The 24,643-nt window shown below is 36.4% G+C and overlaps 11 protein-coding genes across 11 annotated transcripts; 4 read left to right on the top strand and 7 right to left on the bottom strand.

Moving 5' to 3' along the window:
- Positions 1-3,720: 3,720 nt before the first annotated feature.
- Positions 3,721-4,683, top strand: B0P05DRAFT_541648 (GDSL lipase/esterase; the record flags this gene model as incomplete). The annotated part of the gene is made up of 1 exon (XM_051578212.1): positions 3,721-4,683. The coding sequence occupies one exon, from the start codon at positions 3,724-3,726 to the stop codon at positions 4,621-4,623; it is 900 nt and encodes a 299-aa protein (XP_051435131.1). The 3' UTR covers positions 4,624-4,683.
- Positions 4,639-6,723, bottom strand: B0P05DRAFT_91056 (chromatin assembly factor 1 subunit A-domain-containing protein). Its single transcript, XM_051583894.1, has 7 exons — positions 6,613-6,723; positions 6,306-6,567; positions 6,152-6,259; positions 5,308-6,108; positions 5,063-5,261; positions 4,876-5,015; positions 4,639-4,827 (listed from the first exon to the last, which is right to left on the bottom strand). Exons 2-7 carry the CDS (start codon positions 6,372-6,374, stop codon positions 4,654-4,656), a joined length of 1,491 nt encoding a protein of 496 aa, XP_051435130.1. The 5' UTR covers positions 6,375-6,567; positions 6,613-6,723; the 3' UTR covers positions 4,639-4,653.
- B0P05DRAFT_469850 (uncharacterized protein) lies at positions 6,374-6,742 on the bottom strand (the record flags this gene model as incomplete). Its single annotated transcript, XM_051574515.1, has 2 exons — positions 6,374-6,567; positions 6,613-6,742. The coding sequence occupies 2 exons, from the start codon at positions 6,740-6,742 to the stop codon at positions 6,374-6,376; spliced, it is 324 nt and encodes a 107-aa protein (XP_051435129.1).
- Positions 6,743-7,165: 423 nt separating this feature from the next.
- On the bottom strand, positions 7,166-10,997 carry B0P05DRAFT_469941 (NUC185 domain-containing protein; the record flags this gene model as incomplete). The annotated part of the gene is made up of 9 exons (XM_051574524.1): positions 7,166-7,378; positions 7,431-9,290; positions 9,344-9,512; positions 9,563-9,694; positions 9,740-9,846; positions 9,893-10,273; positions 10,323-10,504; positions 10,545-10,772; positions 10,823-10,997. The coding sequence occupies 9 exons, from the start codon at positions 10,995-10,997 to the stop codon at positions 7,166-7,168; spliced, it is 3,447 nt and encodes a 1,148-aa protein (XP_051435128.1).
- A 459-nt stretch (positions 10,998-11,456) lies between these two features.
- B0P05DRAFT_541638 (uncharacterized protein) lies at positions 11,457-14,848 on the bottom strand. The gene is made up of 11 exons (XM_051578211.1): positions 14,737-14,848; positions 14,548-14,683; positions 14,372-14,494; positions 14,175-14,325; positions 13,936-14,122; positions 13,044-13,884; positions 12,861-12,990; positions 12,639-12,813; positions 12,486-12,591; positions 12,337-12,440; positions 11,457-12,283 (listed from the first exon to the last, which is right to left on the bottom strand). Exons 1-11 carry the CDS (start codon positions 14,803-14,805, stop codon positions 11,507-11,509), a joined length of 2,799 nt encoding a protein of 932 aa, XP_051435127.1. The 5' UTR covers positions 14,806-14,848; the 3' UTR covers positions 11,457-11,506.
- Positions 14,849-14,929: 81 nt separating this feature from the next.
- Positions 14,930-15,605, bottom strand: B0P05DRAFT_541634 (uncharacterized protein). Its single transcript, XM_051578210.1, has one exon. It carries the CDS (start codon positions 15,484-15,486, stop codon positions 15,307-15,309), a length of 180 nt encoding a protein of 59 aa, XP_051435126.1. The 5' UTR covers positions 15,487-15,605; the 3' UTR covers positions 14,930-15,306.
- A 2,102-nt stretch (positions 15,606-17,707) lies between these two features.
- On the bottom strand, positions 17,708-19,065 carry B0P05DRAFT_541630 (uncharacterized protein). The gene is made up of 6 exons (XM_051578209.1): positions 19,011-19,065; positions 18,555-18,956; positions 18,328-18,507; positions 18,139-18,285; positions 17,818-18,092; positions 17,708-17,749 (listed from the first exon to the last, which is right to left on the bottom strand). The coding sequence occupies exons 1-5, from the start codon at positions 19,051-19,053 to the stop codon at positions 17,959-17,961; spliced, it is 906 nt and encodes a 301-aa protein (XP_051435125.1). The 5' UTR covers positions 19,054-19,065; the 3' UTR covers positions 17,708-17,749; positions 17,818-17,958.
- On the top strand, positions 19,066-20,093 carry B0P05DRAFT_541621 (uncharacterized protein). The gene is made up of 3 exons (XM_051578208.1): positions 19,066-19,232; positions 19,280-19,595; positions 19,641-20,093. The coding sequence occupies exons 2-3, from the start codon at positions 19,371-19,373 to the stop codon at positions 19,698-19,700; spliced, it is 285 nt and encodes a 94-aa protein (XP_051435124.1). The 5' UTR covers positions 19,066-19,232; positions 19,280-19,370; the 3' UTR covers positions 19,701-20,093.
- A 326-nt stretch (positions 20,094-20,419) lies between these two features.
- Positions 20,420-21,018, top strand: B0P05DRAFT_571596 (uncharacterized protein; the record flags this gene model as incomplete). The annotated part of the gene is made up of 2 exons (XM_051581385.1): positions 20,420-20,426; positions 20,477-21,018. The coding sequence occupies 2 exons, from the start codon at positions 20,420-20,422 to the stop codon at positions 21,016-21,018; spliced, it is 549 nt and encodes a 182-aa protein (XP_051435123.1).
- A 1,667-nt stretch (positions 21,019-22,685) lies between these two features.
- B0P05DRAFT_541602 (DNA-directed RNA polymerase III subunit Rpc5) lies at positions 22,686-24,105 on the top strand. The gene is made up of 4 exons (XM_051578207.1): positions 22,686-22,744; positions 22,815-23,567; positions 23,609-23,889; positions 23,936-24,105. Exons 2-4 carry the CDS (start codon positions 22,991-22,993, stop codon positions 24,053-24,055), a joined length of 978 nt encoding a protein of 325 aa, XP_051435122.1. The 5' UTR covers positions 22,686-22,744; positions 22,815-22,990; the 3' UTR covers positions 24,056-24,105.
- On the bottom strand, positions 24,106-24,611 carry B0P05DRAFT_541600 (uncharacterized protein). The gene has a single exon (XM_051578206.1). The coding sequence runs from the start codon at positions 24,427-24,429 to the stop codon at positions 24,187-24,189; it is 243 nt and encodes an 80-aa protein (XP_051435121.1). The 5' UTR covers positions 24,430-24,611; the 3' UTR covers positions 24,106-24,186.
- Between the last annotated feature and the right edge of the window lie 32 nt (positions 24,612-24,643).

Genomic DNA, 24,643 nt, shown 5'->3' with positions numbered 1-24,643 from the left:
GTGGCCAGTCAGCAATAAAGTGGGCTTTGTGGGCTTTAAGCCAAGAAATGGTAGCCTTTGCTTTGTGTTTTGGGTCGTTGTCTTGTTGAAAGATAGTTTTTTGTGGATCCATACTATAATACTCCAATGTATCTAGGTATGACGACCCTAGAATCTCCAAATAGCAATCGGTATCCATTGTCTTTTGAAGCACTCGAGAGGCATATCCTACTCCGGAAGATGTCATGCACCCCCACATCATCAGAGAGCCACCTCCATGCTTGAGCAATAGCTTGTAGTTATGGGCCTCGCTTTAAACCCTTGCTGTAACCAAGTGTATGTTGCACCATCTGATCCCCAAAGATTGATCTTCGTCTCGTCGGTAAAAACGACACTCTTCCACTCATTTGCGGACCAGTTACGATATTTTAAGGCCCATTTGTATCTCTTCGAAAGCTAAGAAACTCTCAAAAAAATTTCTTCTACTTAAGCTTTGAGTATAATCCTACCCTTTTCATCAGAGAGACTGTTCCACTATACGTCAAAGCAATACCCTGTCCAGACAATCAAGTTTGGACTTCTTTGACATTCTTCAATGCTCCAGTTCGGATTTTTATTCGTAGCAAACAAGCCGTAAGATGACCTACTCTTGATGGTCTACCGGTACCAGTGCAAGTTTTCATTTCTGGCAACTCTTTCCTAATACGAGAAACTGTTGATTTGGCAATACCTGTTAGTTTTGAGACCTGACAAATCGATTTGCCAGATAAAAGTGCAGATTTGACATTGTTTCGTTTATCGTATGGGAGGCTGTAAGGCATGATAATAAGGAGAAAAGGTATGTATATAGAATGAAGAAGAGAATTTTTTTCTGAGAAGCTTGCCGTATCTATATGTAGCTGGGTAGGTTGTGCTAGGATTTGCCGAAGAATGTGGAAAACGCACGATTGAGAATGCTTATTCGCCGAAGAAAATAAGGTATTCAGGTTTTGCAGGAAATTTTTTTGAAAACGCTACGTCATTTTTTACCTAAGTTGTCCAAAAATGGTATCTCTTACTAATTAGGGAAATTGAAGTAACCAGCAAAAAAATGTGCTTTTTCTGATACTAACACAAGGTCAATGCGACGAAAATATATTAATTTATGCTTATAAATGAGTTTTATGGGACACTTAATGTAACCACTGTAATTAGCCTCAGCATAAATCGTTGATCAACTTGATTTTGAACCTCAACTAAGATGGGTGGTAGATCACGCGTCACTTCATTTCTTGGTATATATAATGCATCTGGTCTTTTACCATCTGCCCATTCTGTTGAGCCAGAGATATATGCATTATTAGGAATATCTGATCCTATGAAAAATAAATGTGTAAATTCTGTTTCGTGAATAAAAAAAAACCATACTTACCAAGTAATTGATGAACAATAACATTTATAATGGTTTTGTTGTTTAGGGTAAGTTTAGCAATAAGATCAGTCCCACACCTCATTTCAAAAGGCAAATTGTGATGTTTTGATAATAGAGTTATATAATAAGATGATATTGAGACAAAGGTAGATACTTTGAGACTGTTCTATACAATTTTATTTGTTCTTTTTTACTATAAATTATTCTAGCATATTTATACATGAAGAGATGTCGGAGTAAGTAGTAGTAGAGTTCATGCAAATGACTGAGTCTCTATTATCATAGACTACTTTAAATTAATTAAATAATGTAAATTATGGATTTCGGTTATAAGTCTTGATCTATTAAAAGATACATTGACTCATTCAGTACAAGAGGTTCTTTTATGTCTATTTCTGATGTAAATTGATTATGATATATTTTAGTATGTAATTGAAGACTTATTTAATGTCAGATCATCACACAAATACCAGCTATCAATATCTTCCTCCATTTTTAAAGAAAAAAGATAAGACACGACATCGACATCGACACCAAAACAAAATGAATGACGACACCGAGACCGTTAAGATTGTCATACACCTAAATTCCTAGTCTCTATTATGGCTCGGATCCTTGTGACATTTCTTTATTTCAAAAGGACAAAATTTCTAGGCATGTAGGGACAATCATTTTTGGCTTAATGCCATTACAGCGACTCCACCCCCAAAGTTCGTTTTCCTATTTTATAGATTCGCTTTTGTCGCCGACTGAAATTCGCTTTTTGATTGGTCAAAGTTCGTTTTTGTAAATCATCCAAATTCGCTTTGGCATCACCCAAAGTGTTACGTCATAAATTTGAAAAGTCACAGGTTTCGCTCAGGTTTCGCTCAGGTTTCGCTCAGGTTTCGCTCAGGTTTCGCTCAGGTTTCGTTCAGGTTTCGCTCAGGTTTCGCTCAGGTTTCGCTTAGGTTTCGTTCAGGTTTCGTTCAAATTTGCTAGACTTTTTTTTTTTTTTTTTTTTTTTTTTTTTTTTTTTTTTTTTTGCTTCATTGATTTTGTAAACCATGAATTACAGAGGTAGTCATTTTGTGTATTTGACAGAGTAGTTGTAATAATGTTGGTGATTTTAGGATCGTGAATGATGGCTTTTGACATTAAATCTGTTCCAGGACGCAACAACTTGGGAAGAACGAATAAACTCATTTTAAATCGAAACCTGAGCGAAACCTGAACGAAACCTGAACGAAACCTGAACGAAACCTGAACGAAACCTGAACGAAACCTGAACGAAACCTGAACGAAACCTGAACGAAACCTGAACGAAACCTGAACGAAACCTGAACGAAACCTGAACGAAACCTGAACGAAACCTGAACGAAACCTGAGCGAAACCTGAGCGAAACCTGAACGAAACCTGAGCGAAACCTGAGCGAAACCTGTGACTTTTCAAATTTATGACGTAACACTTTGGGTGATGCCAAAGCGAATTTGGATGATTTACAAAAACGAACTTTGACCAATCAAAAAGCGAATTTCAGTCGGCGACAAAAGCGAATCTATAAAATAGGAAAACGAACTTTGGGGGTGGAGTCGCTGTAATTTTTTGGAAAGCGACATTTATTTTTTGGTTATGGACATTTGATTTTCTCAAAGTGACAAAATTTACCGTTCTCACTGTATTATGTTCCTCACCGGCCCCCCTTTTTTTTCAACTTATTAGAGAAGTAAAAATGAGCATGATTGGTTCACTTCCTGCCCCAATGTCACTGACTGTTGTTCTATCTGAAGCCTAGAAATCAAGCTGGTCCCACATTCTTCAAGGCCAGCCATTCACCCTTTTGTTAGTCTTTCGATCCATCCAGCTGGCAGTCCACCACTGCCATGCTAATGATAGCTTCATTAAAGACTAATTCTGCCCTTTGTTCTGTTGTTTTATTTAGCTTACTATACCGATTGTTGAGCACTGCTTTCAGTTTCACACGCTAATACGTACAACAAATAAAGCTCCTTCAAGAAATGAGCATTTCAAATGAAAAAATCAAGGTTGTCTACGAAAAAAAAAAAAGACTTAAAAGTGATGATAATAGACACAATAGAGACAGTATTCAAAGACCTTGTCCTTGATACCAGAACAAAAAAAAAAAAAAGACATGAAACAATTCTCCATCTTGTGCAAGATAAAATACCATTTTGATATGGAACTATGCATTTGTGCCCTTCTTGAAAATGTAACGACTACCAAAAATAACTTGCCTTAAAATAAATTGAAAAAACTGTTTCAAAATATACCTTTGCATCGTTTTTTTCTTCTTCTTTTATTCCTCTTTTCTACAAGAAAAAAAAAAAGACTCATGTTGTTTCTAGCTTTTGTTGTGCTTTTGCCTATTGCATCCACATTTGCTTATTCTATCATACCAAAGTTTGAGCAATTGGTAGTTTACGGTGATAGTGTTACAGATAACGGCAATGTTTATCGGGCAACCAATAAAACCTATCCTGCTTCTCCTCCTTACTATCAAGGCAGGTTCTCTGATGGTCCTGTTTGGCTAGAATATGTCTCTCAATATCTTTCAATTCCTGTTCAAGACAATGGCTATGGAGGTGCCACCACTAATGCAGATGATATGACTGCTATCCGCAATAATTTCACTGTACCAGGTTTCATACAGCAAGTTGAAACAATCCATGTTAATACAGCCGAGACATTGTACATGGTTGAGATTGGAGGGAATGACTTGATCGGTCTTCTTTATCCTGGTGCCTTCTTTGATGATCATTATCCCAATTATGATATTCATAGAATCAGTGATAATTTGATTCAGGGCATACAATTATTGATAAACAAATATCAAGCCCAAGATATTGTGTTGATGAACATTCCTTCTCTTGATGTATTTCCAGGTATTGAACAAAAACTCAAGAAACAAGCTGCTCAACTTGTGATTGATTACAATCAACTTGTTAAGGATAAAATTCAATCTATTAAAGGTGCTCGCATTCAAATCTTTGACTTTTACAGTTGGGTTCAGCAACAAATGCAAAAGGCAAAGCAATACAACATGATTACAGACACTGCTTGTTATGATGATGTGACATCATGCAATACTCCCGGAAACTACTTCTTTTGGGATACGTTCCATTTTGAGACAAAGGTACACAAAGCACTCAGCGTTTCTATTCTTAAAATGTTGAAGAGCAATTACAAAATCAAATCTAAAGTAGCCTTTATTCATCAGCCAAAGCATCTTTAATATACCAAGTGGGTTTCTATATACAATAAATTATTTGTTTCGCCGCACAACGTCACTTACTGTATCAGACCCTCGTTTCTCTTTAACAGCAACGTCTTTGATCTTTGCTTCTAATTGACGTTTAGAGACATCTTTAAGTACTAAATTTGTTTTTGCTTCTGTAATAATATTGGTAATAGATTCTTTTGATTTTTCATAAATCACCTAAGAGATCATGGTTTAATAGCACATCCTATCATCTCATTCTCTTACATGTATCAATGCTTTTGATTGCTCAGTTGTAAACTCCATTTTATGCTGTACTGATGATGTATTGATCGCATTGGAAGATGCACTTGTGGCCTTTGTAGTAAGTTCCTTATAAAATGGGTTATAGCCACCCTCAGGTATATCTATAAATCATTGTAAGCAAAGGTATGCTATCATACTATCTTCTTACCCATGAAAAATTGTGTTTCAAAGGGACGAAATGCTTCATTCTCTTCTGATTCTCCTTCAAAGAATGGACCCAGAACAACTTTGCGTATTGTGACACGCTTTGAGGAGTTCTTCACTGGATGTGCTCTTTCTGTACCTCCATGCTCGTCATCTACACCTTCATTGTCTGATAGATATCCTTCAGGCACAAGCCATCCAGCCTAATATGGAGTATAAGTCATTGTTATCAGACCATTCGATACTTACATCTTCTGGATCAATCATGTCTGTATTAGAATCATCATCATCTTCATCACTATGAATGTCTTCTCCTTCTCCTTCTGGTTCCCATTCTGCTTCGCTATCCACCTCATAGTTGAGAATGCCTTTATCTTGTGCAAATGGGTTTCGTCCATTGACTACTCGACTACGTTTGGTAAATGTACCATAATAAGCTGGACGTACATCTTCCATAAATTGTAGTAATTTCAGGCGTAAAACAAGTCTGACATTAGGCACATTCAGTAAATCAGCTGAACCAGGTAGCAAAAGTGTTCGAATGTCAACAGGCGTAGATACGCCTCTTTTCTGCTTTGATTCTGGTGCAATCTCTGATAAGAATCGATTGATGTTGGGTGACTCAAAAGATGAGTGAATGCTGGATCGAAAATCTTCATAACTACTGACTGGATTTGTGAATTGGTGTGTTTGTGCAATATCAACATTGTCTTTAATATAAAAGGCTGGGAATAGTGTTGGTTTAGCAGGCTCAATGATCTTTTCTATATGAGGTGGTGTATCAGATATAGAAGTCTTTGTGAATAAAGAAGTAAGTCGTAATTGTGATTGTTCCTTTTTTCTTTTTTCCTCTTCACGCTTCTTCTTTTCTTCATCTCGCAACCGTCTCTCCTCTTCTTTCTGTCTCTTTCTTTCTTCCTCTCGTAGTCTTTTTTCTTCTTCTCGCTGTCTCTTTTCGTCCTCTTTTCGCTTTCTTTCTTCTTCTTTCTTTTTGCGTTTTTCTTCCAGTTCTTGTTCATTTTCTGCTTGCTTTTGTCGAGTATCTTCTATCTGATATCATCAATAGACCAATGGGATACCCACTTATACTTACAACAATGACTTCTTTGACTGCAGTGGATCGTCTATGTTTTGCATTGATGATAGTATGTTTGATCTCTAAAGGCAATTGTAATATGAATTGAGTGAACGACTTAGTCATCTATAAAAGAACAGTTCAATACAATACAATCGTTCCATTGACTCACATGTTGCCTAGCCTCTCTTCGTGATACAACAGCCTGCTGCATATCGGATGGAAATAACTGCAAATTCATCACTTCCCATCGATAAATACAAAGATGCTACAAAGTCGAATCAGATGGATATGATCTAACTCGACACTTACCCAGGGCACATTGGGCGCATGATGTTCCATAGAGACATAGTCTGCATGTCCAAGTCCATAAGGCATTTTTTGAGCAATGGCCTTGACTGCTTTTTCAATGGCTAAATCATACCTGTGTGCCACTAAATCCAATGTTAAAGATCATCAAATCAAACACTTGTTTTTACCATCTTCTTTTCTCTGAAAAGGGGATAGGATATCATTGATACGATTGACAAGCACAGTAAAATGTTCATCGCTGTCCTGAACAAGTGCAGCAATAACATCAAGGAATTCTGTTGGTATTTCAATGGTCATATCTGGTGTGGATTCAACCTGTGCTCTATAGTCTCTAAATATCATGGTTTCTATGCCATGGTAAGCATATATCAAAAATCATAAATATATAATTACTTGTTGCGATATGTGGGTGATTCTCTGCTCGTAACTTGGTCTCGTTAAAGAATAATTTTCCATCCTTAAAATAAGGATTTTCACTCTCTTTTGTATCAGGATCAGGAAGTTGCACTATACATACAGCATATATATATATATATATATTAACTCTGATCTTGCACTTTTATTATATTACATGTCTGTAGTTTGCTTGAGATGATCTTTAGAGAACTATGGTCACTCATAAAAAATAAAATAAAAAGAAACGCAGAAAAGAAACAAACTCGCGTTTTGACGTGTTGCAAGTATAGACTCAGTTTAAAAATACTAGAAGAGCGTATGAGGTTAAATCAGAAGGCAGACACTTACCAAACTAGCTGCAAAGACAATATCTCGCTTAATATCTTGTTCCGCTTGCTCCATCTTTTTGTAAAGTGTGGTATCACCCACCATGCGTGCTGCACCCATCACTTCACGGCATGTTTCATCCAACCGACTGATACATCTGACAATAGAGCCTTCTAATACGTCTGTCAAATCAGTAATATGTTTGAAAGGCTAGAACAGAAGAAAAAATGAGTTCCATGTGTCAATCATGTCCAAGACTTACTAATCCATTAGCCCATTCATAAACCACTTCCACAAGGCCAAATTTGAGTCCATTGACGTAATCTTCAACAGAGATAGCAAGACCACAATCCACTTGAAGTTGAGCAATTTTGCGAGCATATTCAAGCACAACTTCTTTGCCCTTTGTCAACTTGGGCGTCAATCTTGGTTCACTATCACTGCGCTCTTGGAATACAAAACAAGACAAGATGGCTACTACTTCAGCAGGTTCATATTCTGCAAACACATTATCCAAGACCAATTCAGTCAGTAGTAATTCATCGGCAGAATTAATTTCGCAGGCAACACGGCCCTTGAGTTGAACGGTGCCTTGATCATCAATGTAGTTTAATTGACGTAAGACTTCAATACGTTGGTGATAGTCAGGAAGCAATTCAAGGTTCTGATCAGAAATGGTCATCTTGAGCATATCAATCTGACTTGAGAGACGCTTATGAGCATGAATAAGGCCATAATGTTCATCGATTTCAGGACACTTTGTACATTGGAATTCAGTACGAAGACGCTTCATGAGCCTGGTCTTTGTTCTCAACATCTCTTGAAACTCCATATCTCTGATCTTGCTCCAGTCAAATTCAGCTGTACCTGACTTTTTCGTATCAGCACCAAAGGATTCAAGTTCTTGATGAACACGCACAGTTTCTACAGAATCATCACCGGTCATCATCATTTCAATATCTGCCTTGATGGCTGATTTAGAGACAAACAAGATATCAGGAGCACCGACAATGACAATTTCAGTTTTACTCTGATCATTTTTAGGAGCACAGATAGTAGTGATAGGCAAAGGCGTTGTTTCGTCTAGGTTTGTCGGTTGACTGATATCCAAATCTTTAGGCAACAAGACCAGACAGTAGAACGAGCGATGTTGCGTATTGGCCGAATTGACAGCCAAAGGCTTCAAAATCATAGCAGGCGCATTACGATACACACTGGTGTTGATGATCACTAAACGGCCTGCAGAAAGAGCTCGGTTACCCGCAGGTGTGGCACTGATAAACTGAGTCATCATGTTTCGACTCAGATTGACGACTTCACCACACACATCATAGAATGCCTCAAGATCAGGCTCACAGATAGCACAGTCCAGTTGTCTGAGAGCACTGCGCTTTTGCTCATTCTCGTCTACCAAACGCTTTGTTTCCGGCAAAAGTTTTTGGGCACTGTTTTCAGAGAAGCTACGCTTGATCATTTCTTCTACCTTGAGAGCTTCGACTCTTAATAAGTTCAGGATCATATTGTAGGTCAATCTGAATTGGGACTCGAGTTTAGTGGGTTTGCCCAGGAGCATGGTCGAAAGACAGGGAACTTCAGGAGGTTCATCGCCACCGGCTGCAATGATCACTACACCCGTACTATCGAGACCACGACGACCAGCACGACCCGACATTTGAGTGTATTCACCAGGCAATAAGTCGCGGAAATCGCGACCATCATGTTTACGAATACCAGAAAAGACGACACTTCTTGCTGGCATATTGACACCCATAGCAAACGTTTCTGTAGCAAACAAGACCTTGACAAGACCTCGAGCAAACAAGATTTCAACGATTTCTTTAATGATAGGCAAAAGACCACCATGGTGAACAGCAATACCACGGCTCAAGAGATCGCGCATACGCAAAATTTGAGGTAATTGCTTATCTGTGCCTCGAAGACGAACCAAACTACGTTCAATAAACACATGGATTTCACTCTTTTCTAAACTCGTACAGAGATCAGTTTTGGAAAGACCAGAGGCGTATTCTTCACAACGCTTTTTGGAAAAAGTAAAGATGACAACAGGCAACAACGTCTTTGTCTTCAACATGCCAATCAAGTGAACAAATAAGTTGCGATCCTATCATTGAAAAGAATGAGTTTCTGGGTTTGGACATATGTTTGATAGGTTACTGTTTGGAAACTGGCTTGATAGCTTCTTGTGGGAGTACGAGCACTGCCACCACGAGCAACAAATCCACCTCCTCTTCCACCACGACCACCACGGGTATTTGTAGAGACACCGTTTGCTTTGTCTACTTGTTCCTTGCGTTTCAACATGGCATCCTTTGCTTTGTTGTAACTAACATATACATGTTAAATCATACATAGATCCTCGATGAACCAACCCACCCAATCATATTCAGCTTTGTTTCGTTCGCTCCAACAATCTTGTAAATATCCTTGTTAGCATAGAGATAATGTTCAAGAGGAACAGGTCTCTTGAGTGTACTGATGACATAAATGTCCTTCTTCTTTGTGCGTCTAAAAAGCCTATTAGATCTGATACGATATTCCGTATAAACTTACCCAACCCAACCAGCAAATTCCTTTGTGTTGGGGACAGTAGCAGACAACAGAATAATGTTCACATGAGCAGGAAGCATAATAATGACTTCTTCCCATACAACACCTCTCTATGATAAACAAATAAGACAATGTCGTACAAAGTACGGGGAGTACCTCTAAATCATTCACATAATGGACTTCATCAAAAATAACAAATTCGACATCTCGAATCAAATCAGCACCACGGTACAGCATACTACGAAGAATTTCTGTTGTCATGACCAGACAACTGGCTTCAGGGCGAATTTGTACATCACCTGTCAAAATACCCACGTCTTCGCCAAATGTATGCTTGAAATCACGGAATTTTTGGTTACTTAGGGCCTTGATGGGTGATGTATAAATCGCCTTTGTCATATGCTTGGTAGCTAAAGCAATAGCATAGTCAGCAACTACAGTCTTACCAGCTGAGGTATGAGCTGCAATAAAGACTGAATCTCCCATTTCCAAGTGATAGACAGCTTGTTTTTGAAAGATATCCAATTCAAATGGAAACTACCATACTTTATAAATAATTCATTTCCTTTTTTTTTTCTTTCTTTACCTGCATAGCCATCTCAGGTACCAAATCATAAAAGTTATCAAAAGGTTCATTCACGTTGATTTCATGTGCCCATTCTCTACGCTTTAATGCCTCTTTAGCATCTGTAGTAAGTTTCTTATGAGCAAGGTCCTTTGGAGCAGGAGGAAGTGTAGCAGGCAATAATTCATCCACTTCTTGTGAATCTAGCAATATTAAATGGAGTGATCAATACAACAAGATTACCTTCTGCTTCTTTTGTCTCTTGTTCAGCTGCTAATTCTGTTACAGCTTGATCAATGGGCTCTACTTTGACATTTAAAAAGTCAAATGTGCTATCCATAGGTGCCATCATATCTTCAATATTAAAGACAGTATCTTTTGTCATAAGAGGTATGTCTATTGCCTTTTCTTCTTTTTCATCACTGTCAAACGATAAACCTCGATCCAATCCAGGCGCGATTACAGAAGTATCTATGGCATTTGAATACATCATGCTGAATGACAAGTCAAGTCATGTTTACCTTCAAATAAGTCAATATCTGTGTCCAAATGCACTTGTTCTTCGTCTATCACCACTTCAGTCTCCAATCCTCCTGGTGCAAAAGGTATTTGGGAAGCAGAGCCACGAACAAAGTTCTTTGTAGGTCCAAAAGCTCTTGTGAGACTTGTTGAGTGTTCCAGATTGACATCATCCATCAACATCTCTCTATAGCCAATCACATCACCATCAAATCCTTTACGAACCACTTCTATATCAGTGTGTGGCTTTGATAATTGAGAATAAGCATTGATAGTATAGTCTGGTGTTTCTTCCCAGTGTCTAATATATTATTCAGCTATAGCTTTAGTTGTCTGAATAACTTACTCTTGACACTTGTCTAACCAAGAAGAAGGAAAATGTTTTTGAGGTGTAAGAAACGTACGTTCAAGCTCATCTTTGATATCTTGGACTGTTTGCTTTACGACAGAAGGGATCTAATGATGCCATGAGAACAGGCTTTGGTGATGACTTGACTTACCTGTTGATCTGCACTTCTTAGACGGGCAAATATCTCTTCGAGTGCCTCGCTACTGACTGAAATAACAAGTTAATATAGTCTGTCATGTCAGTATCGATTCCATACGTGTATTATCCATCGTGCTTAAAAGAAAAGAAGACGCGATTTTGCATTTCGTGAATTAAATTACAAGTTTTATTTTACAAACTAAATTGGCCAGCCTTCATCATCCACTGGTATCAAGTCTCCTTCTCCTTCAAATGTGTTCAGTACCTTCAAATAACGCGGGTCATTCATATCGACATTCAACCAACGTTGCACCGTTTTCTCTTCTACCAAAGTCAGTCTTCTTTTCAAGTCTTCTTCTGTCAAACTATCCCAATGGATATTGCCAAGTGGATCCACTTCTGGTTCAACTTCGTCTGCTTCTTCATCATTTTCATTCGGATTCACTGCGGCATTGCCCCAAGCATTATGATTGAAATCAATTGGTTTGTCCCAACCATCTTCTACTTCTTGAACCATTTCCGTCTCTTTCTGTCTCTTTGCTTTCTCTTCAAATTCATGCTGTAATTCTTCCAGATACAGTTTGTTGATTTCTTTGGTTAAATCATCTGCAGATAAAGGAATTGGCATGGTATCAGGAATAGGAGTGCCAATAGTCCAGTTTTGGGTAGTATCTGTACACAGTTCTTCTTCATCGTCTTCTTCGTCTTCTTCTTCAGTTGAATAAACATCTTTTTCTAACCATTCACGATAATTTCGCTTAAAGTCAACATCTAGTTCAATGCCATCTAAAAGAAGGGTCGAGTTGAGTCCATAGTCTGGTAATTTGCCACTGCTATTTTCTGAATGATCGTTTTCTGTGATATAAAATAAGGTGCTTTCAGGTCCAACCATATCATCCATACTAGGCAAAATACTAGGCATATAGCGATGTCCATTGTATAGTCTGGTCAACATACGAAGATTGATTTCTTTTGTCTACAAGAGTAAGTTACAAAGGCAAGCTCACATACTGCTACATGCATACATACTGCTCCTTCTTCTGAATCCATACTTCCTTCTGGAGAAGACAGCCAATCATCACTTAAACAAGTCAAACAATGAGCATAGATGGACGAAATGGTCTTCATGTTGGCTATGGTGTATTGTCAAGACTAGTCTTCTAGTCCATTCAACTTACTTGATCTCCATTTACGTCCCATGAGTGGTATTTGGTTCTTGAGGTTCTTCAATACATAAAGATCCATGACAGGATGACCCACTTTCAACAATCGCTTCAGAATGGCCTATCCATAAATGGTTATGAAAGTAACAAAGACTGTTTATATCTTACAGAAGATTTGTATTGAACTAGAAGGGATATACGATGTGTCTTTCTTTTAGTTAACATTTGTAATACTCTCAAGAGATTGATAGACCAAAACAAGTTTCGTTTGTTTGTATAGAACTCTTCTTTTGTGCTTTCTTCTTCAAACGAACCTTCTTTTTCCAACATGTACTCAAAAAAGCTATAAGAAGCTGTCAATACTTAAACGATGCAAGTCCATGACTTTACCATTGTGTCTGATCATCCGTCTTTTTTGAAGCCAACAAAGCTACTTCTTGTAGTCCCAATAACTTCAAGATCAACAACATGCAACCAGAATCAACAAGAACCTGTGACAAGTATTCAAACTTTAATACATCTATATAGAGAAAACAGTCAATAGAATAGAAATTAGGGGTACATTGTGCTTACGAGATACTTTAAACCACTTTAACAAGAGCAATAAAATACCAGAAACAGCTTTAGAAATGGTTTCTCTATTACGTGTGATATTGATATCTTCCAAGATCTCTGCTTCTTTGTCTTTTCCAATAGACACAGTAGATAACAAAAGCTTCAAGATGACTACCACAATACTTTGAAAATTGGGCATGATACTACTGTACAATTGATCGATACAGTGCATTTTATCGCTGTCTTTTTCGTTCAATCGATGGTATATCATCTCATCCCATTCATCTGAATCTGCTTGGCTTGTACGGTTCTTATTCCAATGTTCCCATCGATGAACAGCCTTTTCTCGCTCATGAATGACCTGATAATCAGCTACCGAAATATAAAGATGCTTAAGCCAAGCTGAATTGGCTTCAGTCAAATAGTAAGGCTCTTTTGCTCCTTTTTCTGCAAAGGGCAATAAGTTAGTCTCGGTTATTTCTGTTACTACGGTAGCTTTCTTGTTGGTTGGCTGTTGTTGCTGGACATTGTTTTTCGAAGGAAACAAGGTTTGATAGGGCAAATCCACATTTTTTGATGCCTTGGATAACCCCATCGAGATGGCTAATTGATTGGTTGCAGTAGCAGTAAGTGGGCTCATGATCTTTTCAGGCAATCGACTTGGTATAAATGTTGGGTATTTTTCTTGCGATTGTTGATAAAACGCATGTAATTCTTCTGGTGTACATTTTACCATTTGACTCTTATTGTCAATCAAGGGCAATTCACAAGCAGTTCGGACCTTGGCTTTCAAATCCTGATAGGTTTGATCCAAAGGACCCAATGTAATCACTAAAAGTTTGTATAAGGTTAGCATCAGCTAACGAAAGAAACGTTAGATGACACATATAGCTAGTATTCTATATCTTACTTTCTTTAGAGGAAATGTCCTTGTAAAATGCTCTTTTAAGCGTACTACAAGGTCAAACAAGAATTCAGTCAAGTCTTCAAGTTTCAGTTGTTCTTTGTCCTTGTTAAAATGAACCACCAAGTACAAGATCGTCAAGTGCATATCAATCTCTTGACAGTAAAACATCACCGTTTCAGACTGTAAAGAACTATCACGTAAAACATTATTATTTATCATTCCAACTCTAACATGTTGCTTACGACGAAGGTGCTTCAAGTTGCTGACAAGTATTACTTAAAGATTGTTTTAATGCTGGAATGATATTGTGATCGTACAAGAGTTGATTGTTCTCTTTCATTATTTTCATATGCTGTTCCTTTTGTTCCATGCCTCGATATTCTCCATAATTTCCTATCGATAGAAAGCATAAGATACTTGCTTTATTTGTTTATTTTACCTAATGAAATATACACTAAATGCTTAACGGATCTACTTCTTTCTTCTTCTTGCTTGTATTCTAATTGATCTCCGCAACTTTGAATGATTTCCTTCTTTTCTTTCAGACTGCATTGCTTCCAAACTAGGGCCAAACGTGTCAGCATCACATAGGCCACACATTTTCTCACTAGTTACGCGAATAAATATCATTGTATTCTGCCTCATATTGCTTGAATTCCCATTTGATTTCAGAATAAGATATAAATTCATTCAACTCTTCTTCAAAGTCTTCTGGTTGATAATAATCATAATTGGTGTGTTGATACACTTTCTAAATAACAAAAGTCTTTAGGATGCGTGTTTCTCTCATATGTCGTTTCTTACACTACTCTTTCTACTGTCATAGAAGCTCTTGATCTGATCGGGACGAACGGTCGCAATTCTCTCTGACATGCTATTGTTGTTATTGTTTTTAATACAAAAAAGAGAGAAAAACTTTTTTTTTTTTTTTTTTTTTTTTTTTTTGAAAACCAGCATTTTGTCAAGCAGGAGAGAGTTTCGGTGCCTGACTTTGAGTGTCCGGAAGTTCATGTCACTTAAATCATTGGCATGACCTTGCCATGTGAATATCTTTACTTTGTTTTGTGCATTCTCTCGAAATTTAACTTTGTATGAAGGGCTAGTCTTTCTTGCCAATGTCTTTTATTTGATTTTGATCAGATGGGCGTGGAGAATCCGAAAAAGCCTTGAGGAATGGACTCTTCTTGAGCCGTTTTAAGCAAACAAAAAGATTCTAATTGTTCAAACTACTCACTATCGTAGCTCAACAAAACAGAATCTTCCCAGGTCTAAAGTTGTATAACATTGATTGATTTATGCCATCTTTCCAATGATAAAGACATTGCCATGTATTTATTAAAGAAAAGACATGGATAAAAAATGGCAAGCTGACTTTTATTGAAATCTTGGCTGTTGAGGTCTCAGTCGTATTATAAATTTTATAGATTTGTTGAACGTTATGACTACCTTTTTTTTTTGTCGAATAAAGCAGTGCTCATACAGTACTGCCGTGTTATAGAGGAAGTTGAGTTGTTCAATAAAGTGCACAAACTCTTTGAGTATAGAAGAAAACATCTAATTTCGAACCTCTAACATCTGGCAAATGCCTAAAAAGAAGAAAGTTATCTCAAGACCTATTTTTTTTTTTTTTTTGTTATCTTGGTTACTTGATATCTTATGTCCAAAAAACTAAAGAATTCTTCAACTCTAACACCCAGAGCACTTGCAGCCCAAAAGCCCCTCCTCCCTATCAAATCAAAAACCTAGAAAACATTTCCTTATTTTTTGGTATCTCGGTCCTTAATTTCTTTCACAGCATTTACATAAGAACTTTCCTTTTCCGTTTCGATAACAACCTCAGGGCGGCAGCTACTTGGGATAATTTGGGAAGAAAACAAACCGACAAAATATTGACCTTCTTCAGTTGGTTATGATATGAATCTGTTAGGTTGATCTTGAGAAAAAGGCTTGTTAATAGAAGTAGAACATACATTCTTAGTGGACTAGCAAGTGCTTGATGAATAGAAGCCTTTGCTATTTTTTTTGTTAGCCCAGGCACAACAAATTATATGCTTTATTACAATATTGTTAAACCAGCCCTCGTTAGTAAATGGGATAGTTACGCTTTTTCATAATATTTAAAGATACATTGGATAGTGCAGTTATTGTAAATATCAGCAAAAGATGTACTTGTTAGCTACATGCGTAAACAGGCACAAACGAACAAAGTTTGGCGTATTGCCAACTGATCTTAATGCAATCAGAGTGAGAGGTTTGTTTAAGGCACGCCAGTCATTTTTTCGTGTAACTTTTTTTATGAAAAAAAGGATATATTACCAAGTCAAACAGTCATACAGTGGAGAAAGAAAAGTGCTACTCATGTAAAGCATTGCCATAATTGTCAGATTCAAACATTACCATTTAGGGGTCTTTACATGAGTATACGCCCAAGAATGAAATGAATTTCTCGAGAATAAATGCATAGACAAGAGGTATGATTTTATTCAATACACCCTTTTGTACATATAAATAATGGTCAGTGCGATCGATTATGTGTTACTTGACAAGCAGGACTTCTTTTTCATTCTTTTTCGAAAGGAGGTGATGATGTTGTGTACCCAAAACTGATCAGGGGGACTTTTTCAAATCATGCTTTTTTTTTCTACTGAAATCGGCTAGTCGCTTGTAAAACGCCAAAACACTATTTAAATACGAATGCATTTTCTTTCTCAATTCAGCACATTATCTCTCTCTCTCTCTCTTTTTAAAAATGTCTTTGGAACTTGCAAGTACTGCTTCTCGCTTACTCTTGAACCAATCTTTATTCTGTGAAAAGACATCACAAGTGACTACAAATGCAAACAAAATCACTCGAAAGAGAAGCAATTTGGCAAGAACAACAGCCATGAAGAATACAACGACTCGATACTCATACCGCACATGTCCCATTTGTTCTCAGCGATTGTTGGTCCGAATCAATGGCTCTTTTGTCTACAAGTGGATCAGTACCCATTTCTCTACTCACCATCATGAATGGATGCATGTTGTTGTAAACCTACATGAACCCTAAATGTAATCTACATATCCCCAAAAAAAATGTACATATCGCATATATCTATAAAGAAAAAAAAATCTGTCATTCATTTTACATCTATGTTTATATCAATCATACATACTCAAACATTAATAAAATACACTGTTACTATATTCATAATACATTTTTTTATGGCCTATTTCTTTAAATAGCATTTGCTTACACCTTTTTTTTCCCAAGCTAAAATGCCAATGTTACTATAAAAACATTTGAAACAATTAAAAAAAAAATGTCTTGTCAATGGATGGCTTGGAAGCAGGTGTATATAAATAGCCAAATAAGCCATGAAATTGCGTATTTGAGATTTTGAATTTCCTTTAAAGTATGCATTTAAAAACTAAATGACCTAACATAAAGAATGGCCAGTTGAATAGAAGTTTCTAAAAAAATTAATGATCAAATTACTAAAGCCATGATTGCATCAATTAGAGTCATTAGTTACCATCTTATTTTTTCTGTTTCTATTGTTTTACTCTGCATATCACTGCTGACTTGAACCACACTCCTAGTTTTCTTGGTCCAAAATAACCTTACTGCGTTACACGTTTAAATAGAGAGATTTCATCACTGCCATTTAGTCAGTGATTGTCTTAAAACAGTAGAGGAAACAGAAGGAGCAAGCCCTTTCCTGTAGGTATGCTTCTCTTTATGAAAATCAAATTCAGTGTTTAAAATGTGCTATTAAATATAAAGCAATGTGACCAAGTGTTCATCGAATGTTTTGATCAAACCCAATGTTAGAAGGTAACACATTCCATAGCATATAGTCCTATTGAGTTTTTTTTTTTTTTTTTTTTTTTTTTTTTTTTCAGATAAGCTGTAATTGCTGATAGAATTTCACTCTCAAGATACTAATTGAGAATTCCAATTAGTAAATCGTTTCTCTTTGATAGCACTTTTCTTCTTGTAGGAATACATATCTTTACTCTTTATAATAACTAGCGATATTTTATTCATAGAAATAACAATTTTGAGAGCAAAGGAACATGTCCTTCCACTTGATCCAAGTCTAGTATTTCATTGTACGTGGCAATACTTTCATCTTTCAAAGGTCCTTGTGTTGCTTGATCAAACAACAGCTTGTTCTCTATTATACAGAATCAATATTTTTCAAGACATTCTTGTTCACTTACTCTGGTCTTGGTACCGAAATCTTCTATCTTTATCAATATCCATTAATTTGTCCAAGATGTCTGCAATCTCAGCATAGATGGATTCCTTATCAATCTGTGAACGTAGTTGCATTTGGCTCAAAAAGTGTACAAGTGTTTGCATAGCCCCTATTCAGTGAATACCAAAATCAAGCTTCACTTTGAACTTACATGCACTATCAGGCTCAATTTCTAGTAACTCACGCACTGTCTCTATCTCATCTTTAAGTAATTGCACTTTATCCAGAGCAAACCAAGCAGACTGATCTTCTAAAATAGGATCCTTATACATTTTGATTGATACTGGCTGCCACTCCCTTGACTTGACCAAAGCCACACGTTCCTGAATAACTGTGGTCTTAGGGTTAGTTTGGATACATACACCCATGCAACTTTACCAGATCCTTGCATCATTTTTTTGATCTCTACTTGCCATGTTTTTTGAGAAATGGACTTGGCACTTGTACTAGGCAAGATAGCATTTGATTGTAAAGAGATTGTTTTTGCGTTGGCAACATCAACTGCAAGCATCCAAGTAGATGCGCTCTCACCATTTTTGCTGCACAAGGGATAGAGTCGACTGGGGACCCTATTGCTTTGTTCATCTAACACAGTAGGTGGTTCAATGAACTTGATCATATCGTTGAATCCAAGATAGATAGCAGTTGGCTTGCTTTCAAGGGAATATGCACCCATACATTCAACATAATCAGGAGCTCTTCCAAGTAACCACCAGTAGTATAACCATGCAGATTGATCTTCTGGGTCTGTATAAATAGCGTTTTTGACTAGATCCAACTCTATTTATATCATCATCAGTACAATCCCCCTCCTTTTATTTTGTATGTCTTTACCATTCATGGCAATAACATTCTTTTCCTCCGTTGTCATATGCATCACAATTTCAGGTAAAAGCTTTGAACGTTGATGCCAAGCTGAATAATTACTAAAGCTTTGGTTGATTTTGCGTGTAGTAAATTCATATTCATGCTGAACAATCTTGGCTATCTCTTGTTCATCTTTTGCATTCTTTCTCAAGTGACTCACAACATAGCGTCTATAATCCCAACCATGAACTATAAACTATCGAATAAGACATGGCTCACATAACTCTTTTGCTTACAGTTTCTGGCATCCATGGTCAACATTTTCTCAACGAGACCGAGTTCAGCTTCCCAGTCTGGTTTTGGCATATGTTGTAAACACCAAAAACGATGGTTCCAAAGCCAATAGGACTTGGGGTTGACCCTGATAAGCTGCATAAACAACAACAGTTCTTTTTGATATATTTTTTGTTGCTCATCTTCATCTCGATTGTGAAGAACATATTCACGCAAGATCACGCGACGATAGTTCCATACAGTGTAATAGTCGGGATTCCATTGGACAATTTGCGTTGTCAAACTGAATGCATCATTATCGTATTCTTCTTTGTCCATCTATGGTTGGTTAAGGGTTTGTACACATGAAGCAGTCCATCTTACTTTGGCTCTACATTGTTCAACCAATGTGTTGTATTCTTTAATTTTGGTTGCTTCTTTTAGTTTTCGTGCCTTGACAATTTCCTCGGTTGTCTTTTCGCGTTTTCTACCATGCTATTCTTATGGATTGAGTCTTTTGTTTTTCGATATTTTAAATTTACCATATCACTCATACTAGATAGAAAAAAGGGGGGAGGGGAATATGTACGCCCATTGAATTAGTGCAGTTCAAATTGAGAAAATATCAAAATACCTATAAAAAGACAAATCATAAAAACTGTTTCTCATCATTTGTACATGTATGGAAACAGATAAATAAAGTGTTGACATGCATGTTACATGCATTTATTCTCTGTTGAGGAGAATGATGGAAAGAACAACGGGGATGATGTCGATCCATTAGAGTGTCAATTTTATAAATGAAGAGAGAGAGAGAGAGAGAGAGAGAGAGAGAGAGAGAGAGAAATGACTGTGGAGCAGTATGAACATATTGACAATAGCGTTGTTCTCTTTCTTGTTATTTCTTCTTTTTTTTTAAGTTTTGGCGGCAGATCATTACCTTTTTTTACACTAGTGAGAGAGATCTCATAAATGGATGTGCATCATACTTTAAAGAGAGAAAGAGAGAGAAAGATTAAGCCCCTATTATACTTTATCATATTCTTTTTGTCTCCCCTTTTTTAACACATAAATATATAATAAGGGATCTTAAGAAACTTTGAAAAGGAAAAAAAAAACTCTTTTTTCTCTTATATTTTTGTATTATAGTTAAACTTGTCATTATGTCCGGTAAGTTAATAAACAAGCTAGTCTATATTTTTGCTTATATTAAATGTTAGGAGTCATGGATATCAACCACTTGCTATGCCATCCTTGTGATCCTTACGTTTCAAAAAACTATATATATCACTCGCCACCACCTGTAAACAATCAGATTTTTATTCAACGTCCTGTTCCTATTATGTTTAACGATACGGAATTCTGGAAGCATAACCGCTCTTTGAGTACAGCAAGCAATAGTAGCAGTTCAAGCGAAGATAAACCCAAGCCTAACTATCGTAAGCGAATCAACAGCGATAGCAAGTTTATTATGGTTCAAAGCAAACAATCTACACGTCGTAACAGATCAAACTCAACATCCATGATTCAGACAAGAGTGCCTTGGACTCCTGAAGAAGATGATCTTTTACAAAAGGGATATGAACAAGGCTTATCATGGGCCATGATCTCGTTTAATTTCTTGCCACATCGTTCACGAGGTTGCTGCTGGGGACGATTCAAGACATTGCAGAACAAAAATGTCATAGAAGTCTATCAACATCGAGTTTGCCAAAGACCTTGGAGAATTAATCGACCTCATAGCAAATCCGTTAAAAATTAGAAAAAAAAATAAGCCTTTACTTTATGAAATATGCTTCTACTTACCTACATATAGTTATGCTGTCAGTACTTTTATGTTCCCTCATACTCATTCCTTTTTATTTTATGCACCTAGTCATCATAATTACTATTCATCATCATGCTGCCTGTATATTGAAATAGCTTATTAAATATCAATTTGAAAAATGTATGCACTTGTATTTTGAAAACAGCGCAAAGATGCATGGCAACTAAATACCATCATGGCATGCATCACATATGAAGTGGTCAGTAACAGTTGATGTAAAGACTCCTTTCTCGTATTCAATCATACCATCGAAACATAATGTACGAGTTTATTTCTTGGTTTATGAGTCGAATCATTAATTAACATTGCTACTTTAATAATTAGTAGATCCAGCCTTGTTTTAGAAGGCAATGAAATTAGATTCTTTTTTTGAATAAAACAGTCGCTGTATGTTTGAGTTTGGACGATCTTACCTTTGTGATTTCTATAAGAATTTCTTTATGAATATGTAGTCTTTTCTTTGCTTGATAGCTTTTGATTGCAGTATAAAACGTTTCTGTTATATAAGCTAAAAAGTAGTGAATTCGAGTATGAAGGGATACTTGGGTCCGAAAAAGTCAATTCATTGAATCAATATACTCACTTTTGATTTCATTTGGCACATTTAGCATGCCTTTTAATCCACAATGTGTGTCTTTTTTGAGTATCAAACTTATGATACAATCTTAGTTTATAAACTGACTTTCCTAACAGCTCATTTTTTGAATAGAACTGATAAGCATCATAGCCCCAAAAGTGTATTAGCAGCCCGCTGCAGGTAAGAGTATTTATCGAAATAAACCATCATTTCTGCCTTCTGATTCCCCTTTTTTAAATTTCCTATGTTTGAGCATCCAAAAAAGAATATATGTATGCAAAAATAGAGCAAGTTTTGAAAGAGTTCAAAAATCGTCATTTTGCTCTTATGATTCCTTTTACAAACCTTCAATTTTCACTATTTTACGATTGGTGAGCGATAGAGACGTTGTAGGCATAACATATCTTAGCATGATTTGTTTCTCAAAGTTTATAAAACACATTCAAAATGTTGGATCTGCAAAAATACCATGAAAAATGTACACCAGAGCTCTAAAACAGAGAATACATTTTTAAAAGATAGTACAAAATACTAATAATCAATATCCTGTGTTCTTTACACAATTCAACGCGCCTTATTTTTACCTAATAACTTTTCTAATACACTTTCTTGATTACTCTTTGCTTTTAAACACTTTTTGTCCATCATTTCTCTTTGTGTTGGATGAAAGTTTTATTTTTAAAAAAAAATAAAATCATCGTATAAATAGGAACCAGTGTATGTGAAGCAAAGTGACTAGTCATATGAAATATCTTTAAAACAATGCTTTTGTGGAAGCATTCAGTACGATTGTATGGGTCTTATATAATCCCAATAAAATAGCCGTCATCTGGGCTACCCCTCAATATGTCCTAAAAAGGATATATTAAGTGTTTCGTTCGTTGCTCCTGAGAGTCAGTACTCTTTATATCTTGTCTTGCTCAATGTTACAGATGGCTATACCAATACCACAAGTAAAGGACACCATTCCAAAATGTTTTCAATTACTTGGCACTTGACACAATTGTTGATACCTAAGAGATACAATCTCCCACAAGGGATTATAGCAAAATCTGGAGCACCACCAAGAGTGACCAGGCCAACGTATTAAAAAATTCTTTAGATGAAAGAAAGGTGATGAATTTCTAAAACTCTTCATTTTTCTGATTTTTAGTTTCTGACAAGAGTCTACTCATTTGAACTCAGATTTTTTTAAGGGACATTCTCTTTTAGCAAGTATTGATTAAAAAGATACGCCACTCATGTTCATATCAACCCCTCAAAGTCCTAACAAGTAAAATATTCTAATTAAAATGGAATACTTTTCTGTAGTCAACCTCAATACCATGAATGACACTCTTAGGTAAGCAAGACCCCCAACAGACCTTACTGAAGTCCGTCCTTTTGAGTAAAAACCGTCACACGTCTTTAAAAATGTCATTTTTCTTTTCACTTTTTTCTTTAGAAAAAATCATGTCTGATATGGATGAAACTATGACTTATGCTCACTTGGAAGAAGACGACGAAGTCTTGGCTGAATATCCCATCTATTTAACCAACGAACTCAGTAAATATCTGTACATGTTTCAATTTCCTATGCGATCCATACCTTTCAACGGCAGAAACGGACCTAACGCTGCACGCATCAAACCTAAAGCAAAAATGGTTGAACTCGACTTACCTCTCGACACACGCTCTACCAACTATAGTACCGAGAGAGGTGAAGATTTTGCTATGGGTTTAAACGATAAAGCCATCAAGACAGCTTATGACAGACGTATGGAAGAACACGAAGAAGAATTGAGTATGGGACATAATTACAATCGAGGACAAAAGAAAAAGGAAGAAGAATTACTAGATAAAATGACATTGACTTCAACTGAAGTGCCAACTCAAACTAAATATGTGATTGGTGTTATTCGAAATGGTAAAATCGAATCCTCATTCTATGTGCTAATGACTGTTTAGAGGAACTACACGTCACACCCATCAGCACAACAGTACAATTACGTCCTGGATTCAAATACATTGACAAGATTGATGAAAAATGGAAGGCAGCTAATAAGCGTATTCAAGATGTTGAAAAGCAAGAAGAAAAAAAGAGAAATACAGACCCAGAAAAAGCACAAACCCTTCAAGTCTCTGTGAAGAATGCTGAGCCTCAAGGCATCAGAAGAAACCTGTATTCTATGGCTGTTCGTAATGCCGAAGAAGAAGATTGGCAACCTATTGTGTATTATGATGAAAATGTAAGTCTGAATTGAATAGTGTACATGTGCTTAATTGTTACATTAGTCTTTACAAGCAGAAAAAGTCAGTGAGAAACTTTACAGTACATCTAAAGAAGAACTTGAGTGTACAACAGCAAAAACGGAATACCTTGATCTTTTGAGTAGTCATAAGACATCTGCATAATAATAATAATAAAAGAGAAATGGCGTCAAAAAAAAAAAGTTGCCCACCTGATAATGACGACAAAATTACAAATCGTAGCATGTAGTTCTTAGTTGTTTTCATGAACGCTAGTCCATGTCACTAAAGACTGACTAGAGAAGATGTCGCTTTTTTTTTATGATTATCACAAAGAGGGAGGCACATTGCTCCTCCGAGAAAGAGATGTCTTTACCGAGGAGACAAGAAGAAATCAGCTGATATGAATAATGAATCATTTGCTTGATGCATTTAAATGATTTGAATGTTATTGTATTCAATGGTGTCATTAGTAAGAGAAAAGAAATGGCCACATGAAAGATAGGTTTATACAACTGAACTTTAACAGAAGCATTCATGGCACAATGGCACGGGATTTGATAGTGATTTGATAATATGCTTCAAATATTGAAAGGCCTTCTTTTTTGACATAATAATAGACACAATGTATGACATGAAAACACAAAGAGGGAGTCCATCTTTTTTGACCAAACCAAAGAGAGCTTGTGCACTTCCTGAAAAAAAAAAAAAAAAAAAAAAAAAATGTGATCACACTTAAGCCAAATGTTGTGT

This window comes from Gilbertella persicaria (genome assembly GCF_025201335.1).
Source record: "Gilbertella persicaria strain CBS 190.32 chromosome Unknown B0P05scaffold_19, whole genome shotgun sequence".
NCBI lineage: Eukaryota > Fungi > Mucoromycota > Mucoromycetes > Mucorales > Choanephoraceae > Gilbertella > Gilbertella persicaria.
This window is presented reverse-complemented; position numbering and strand designations above follow the sequence as displayed.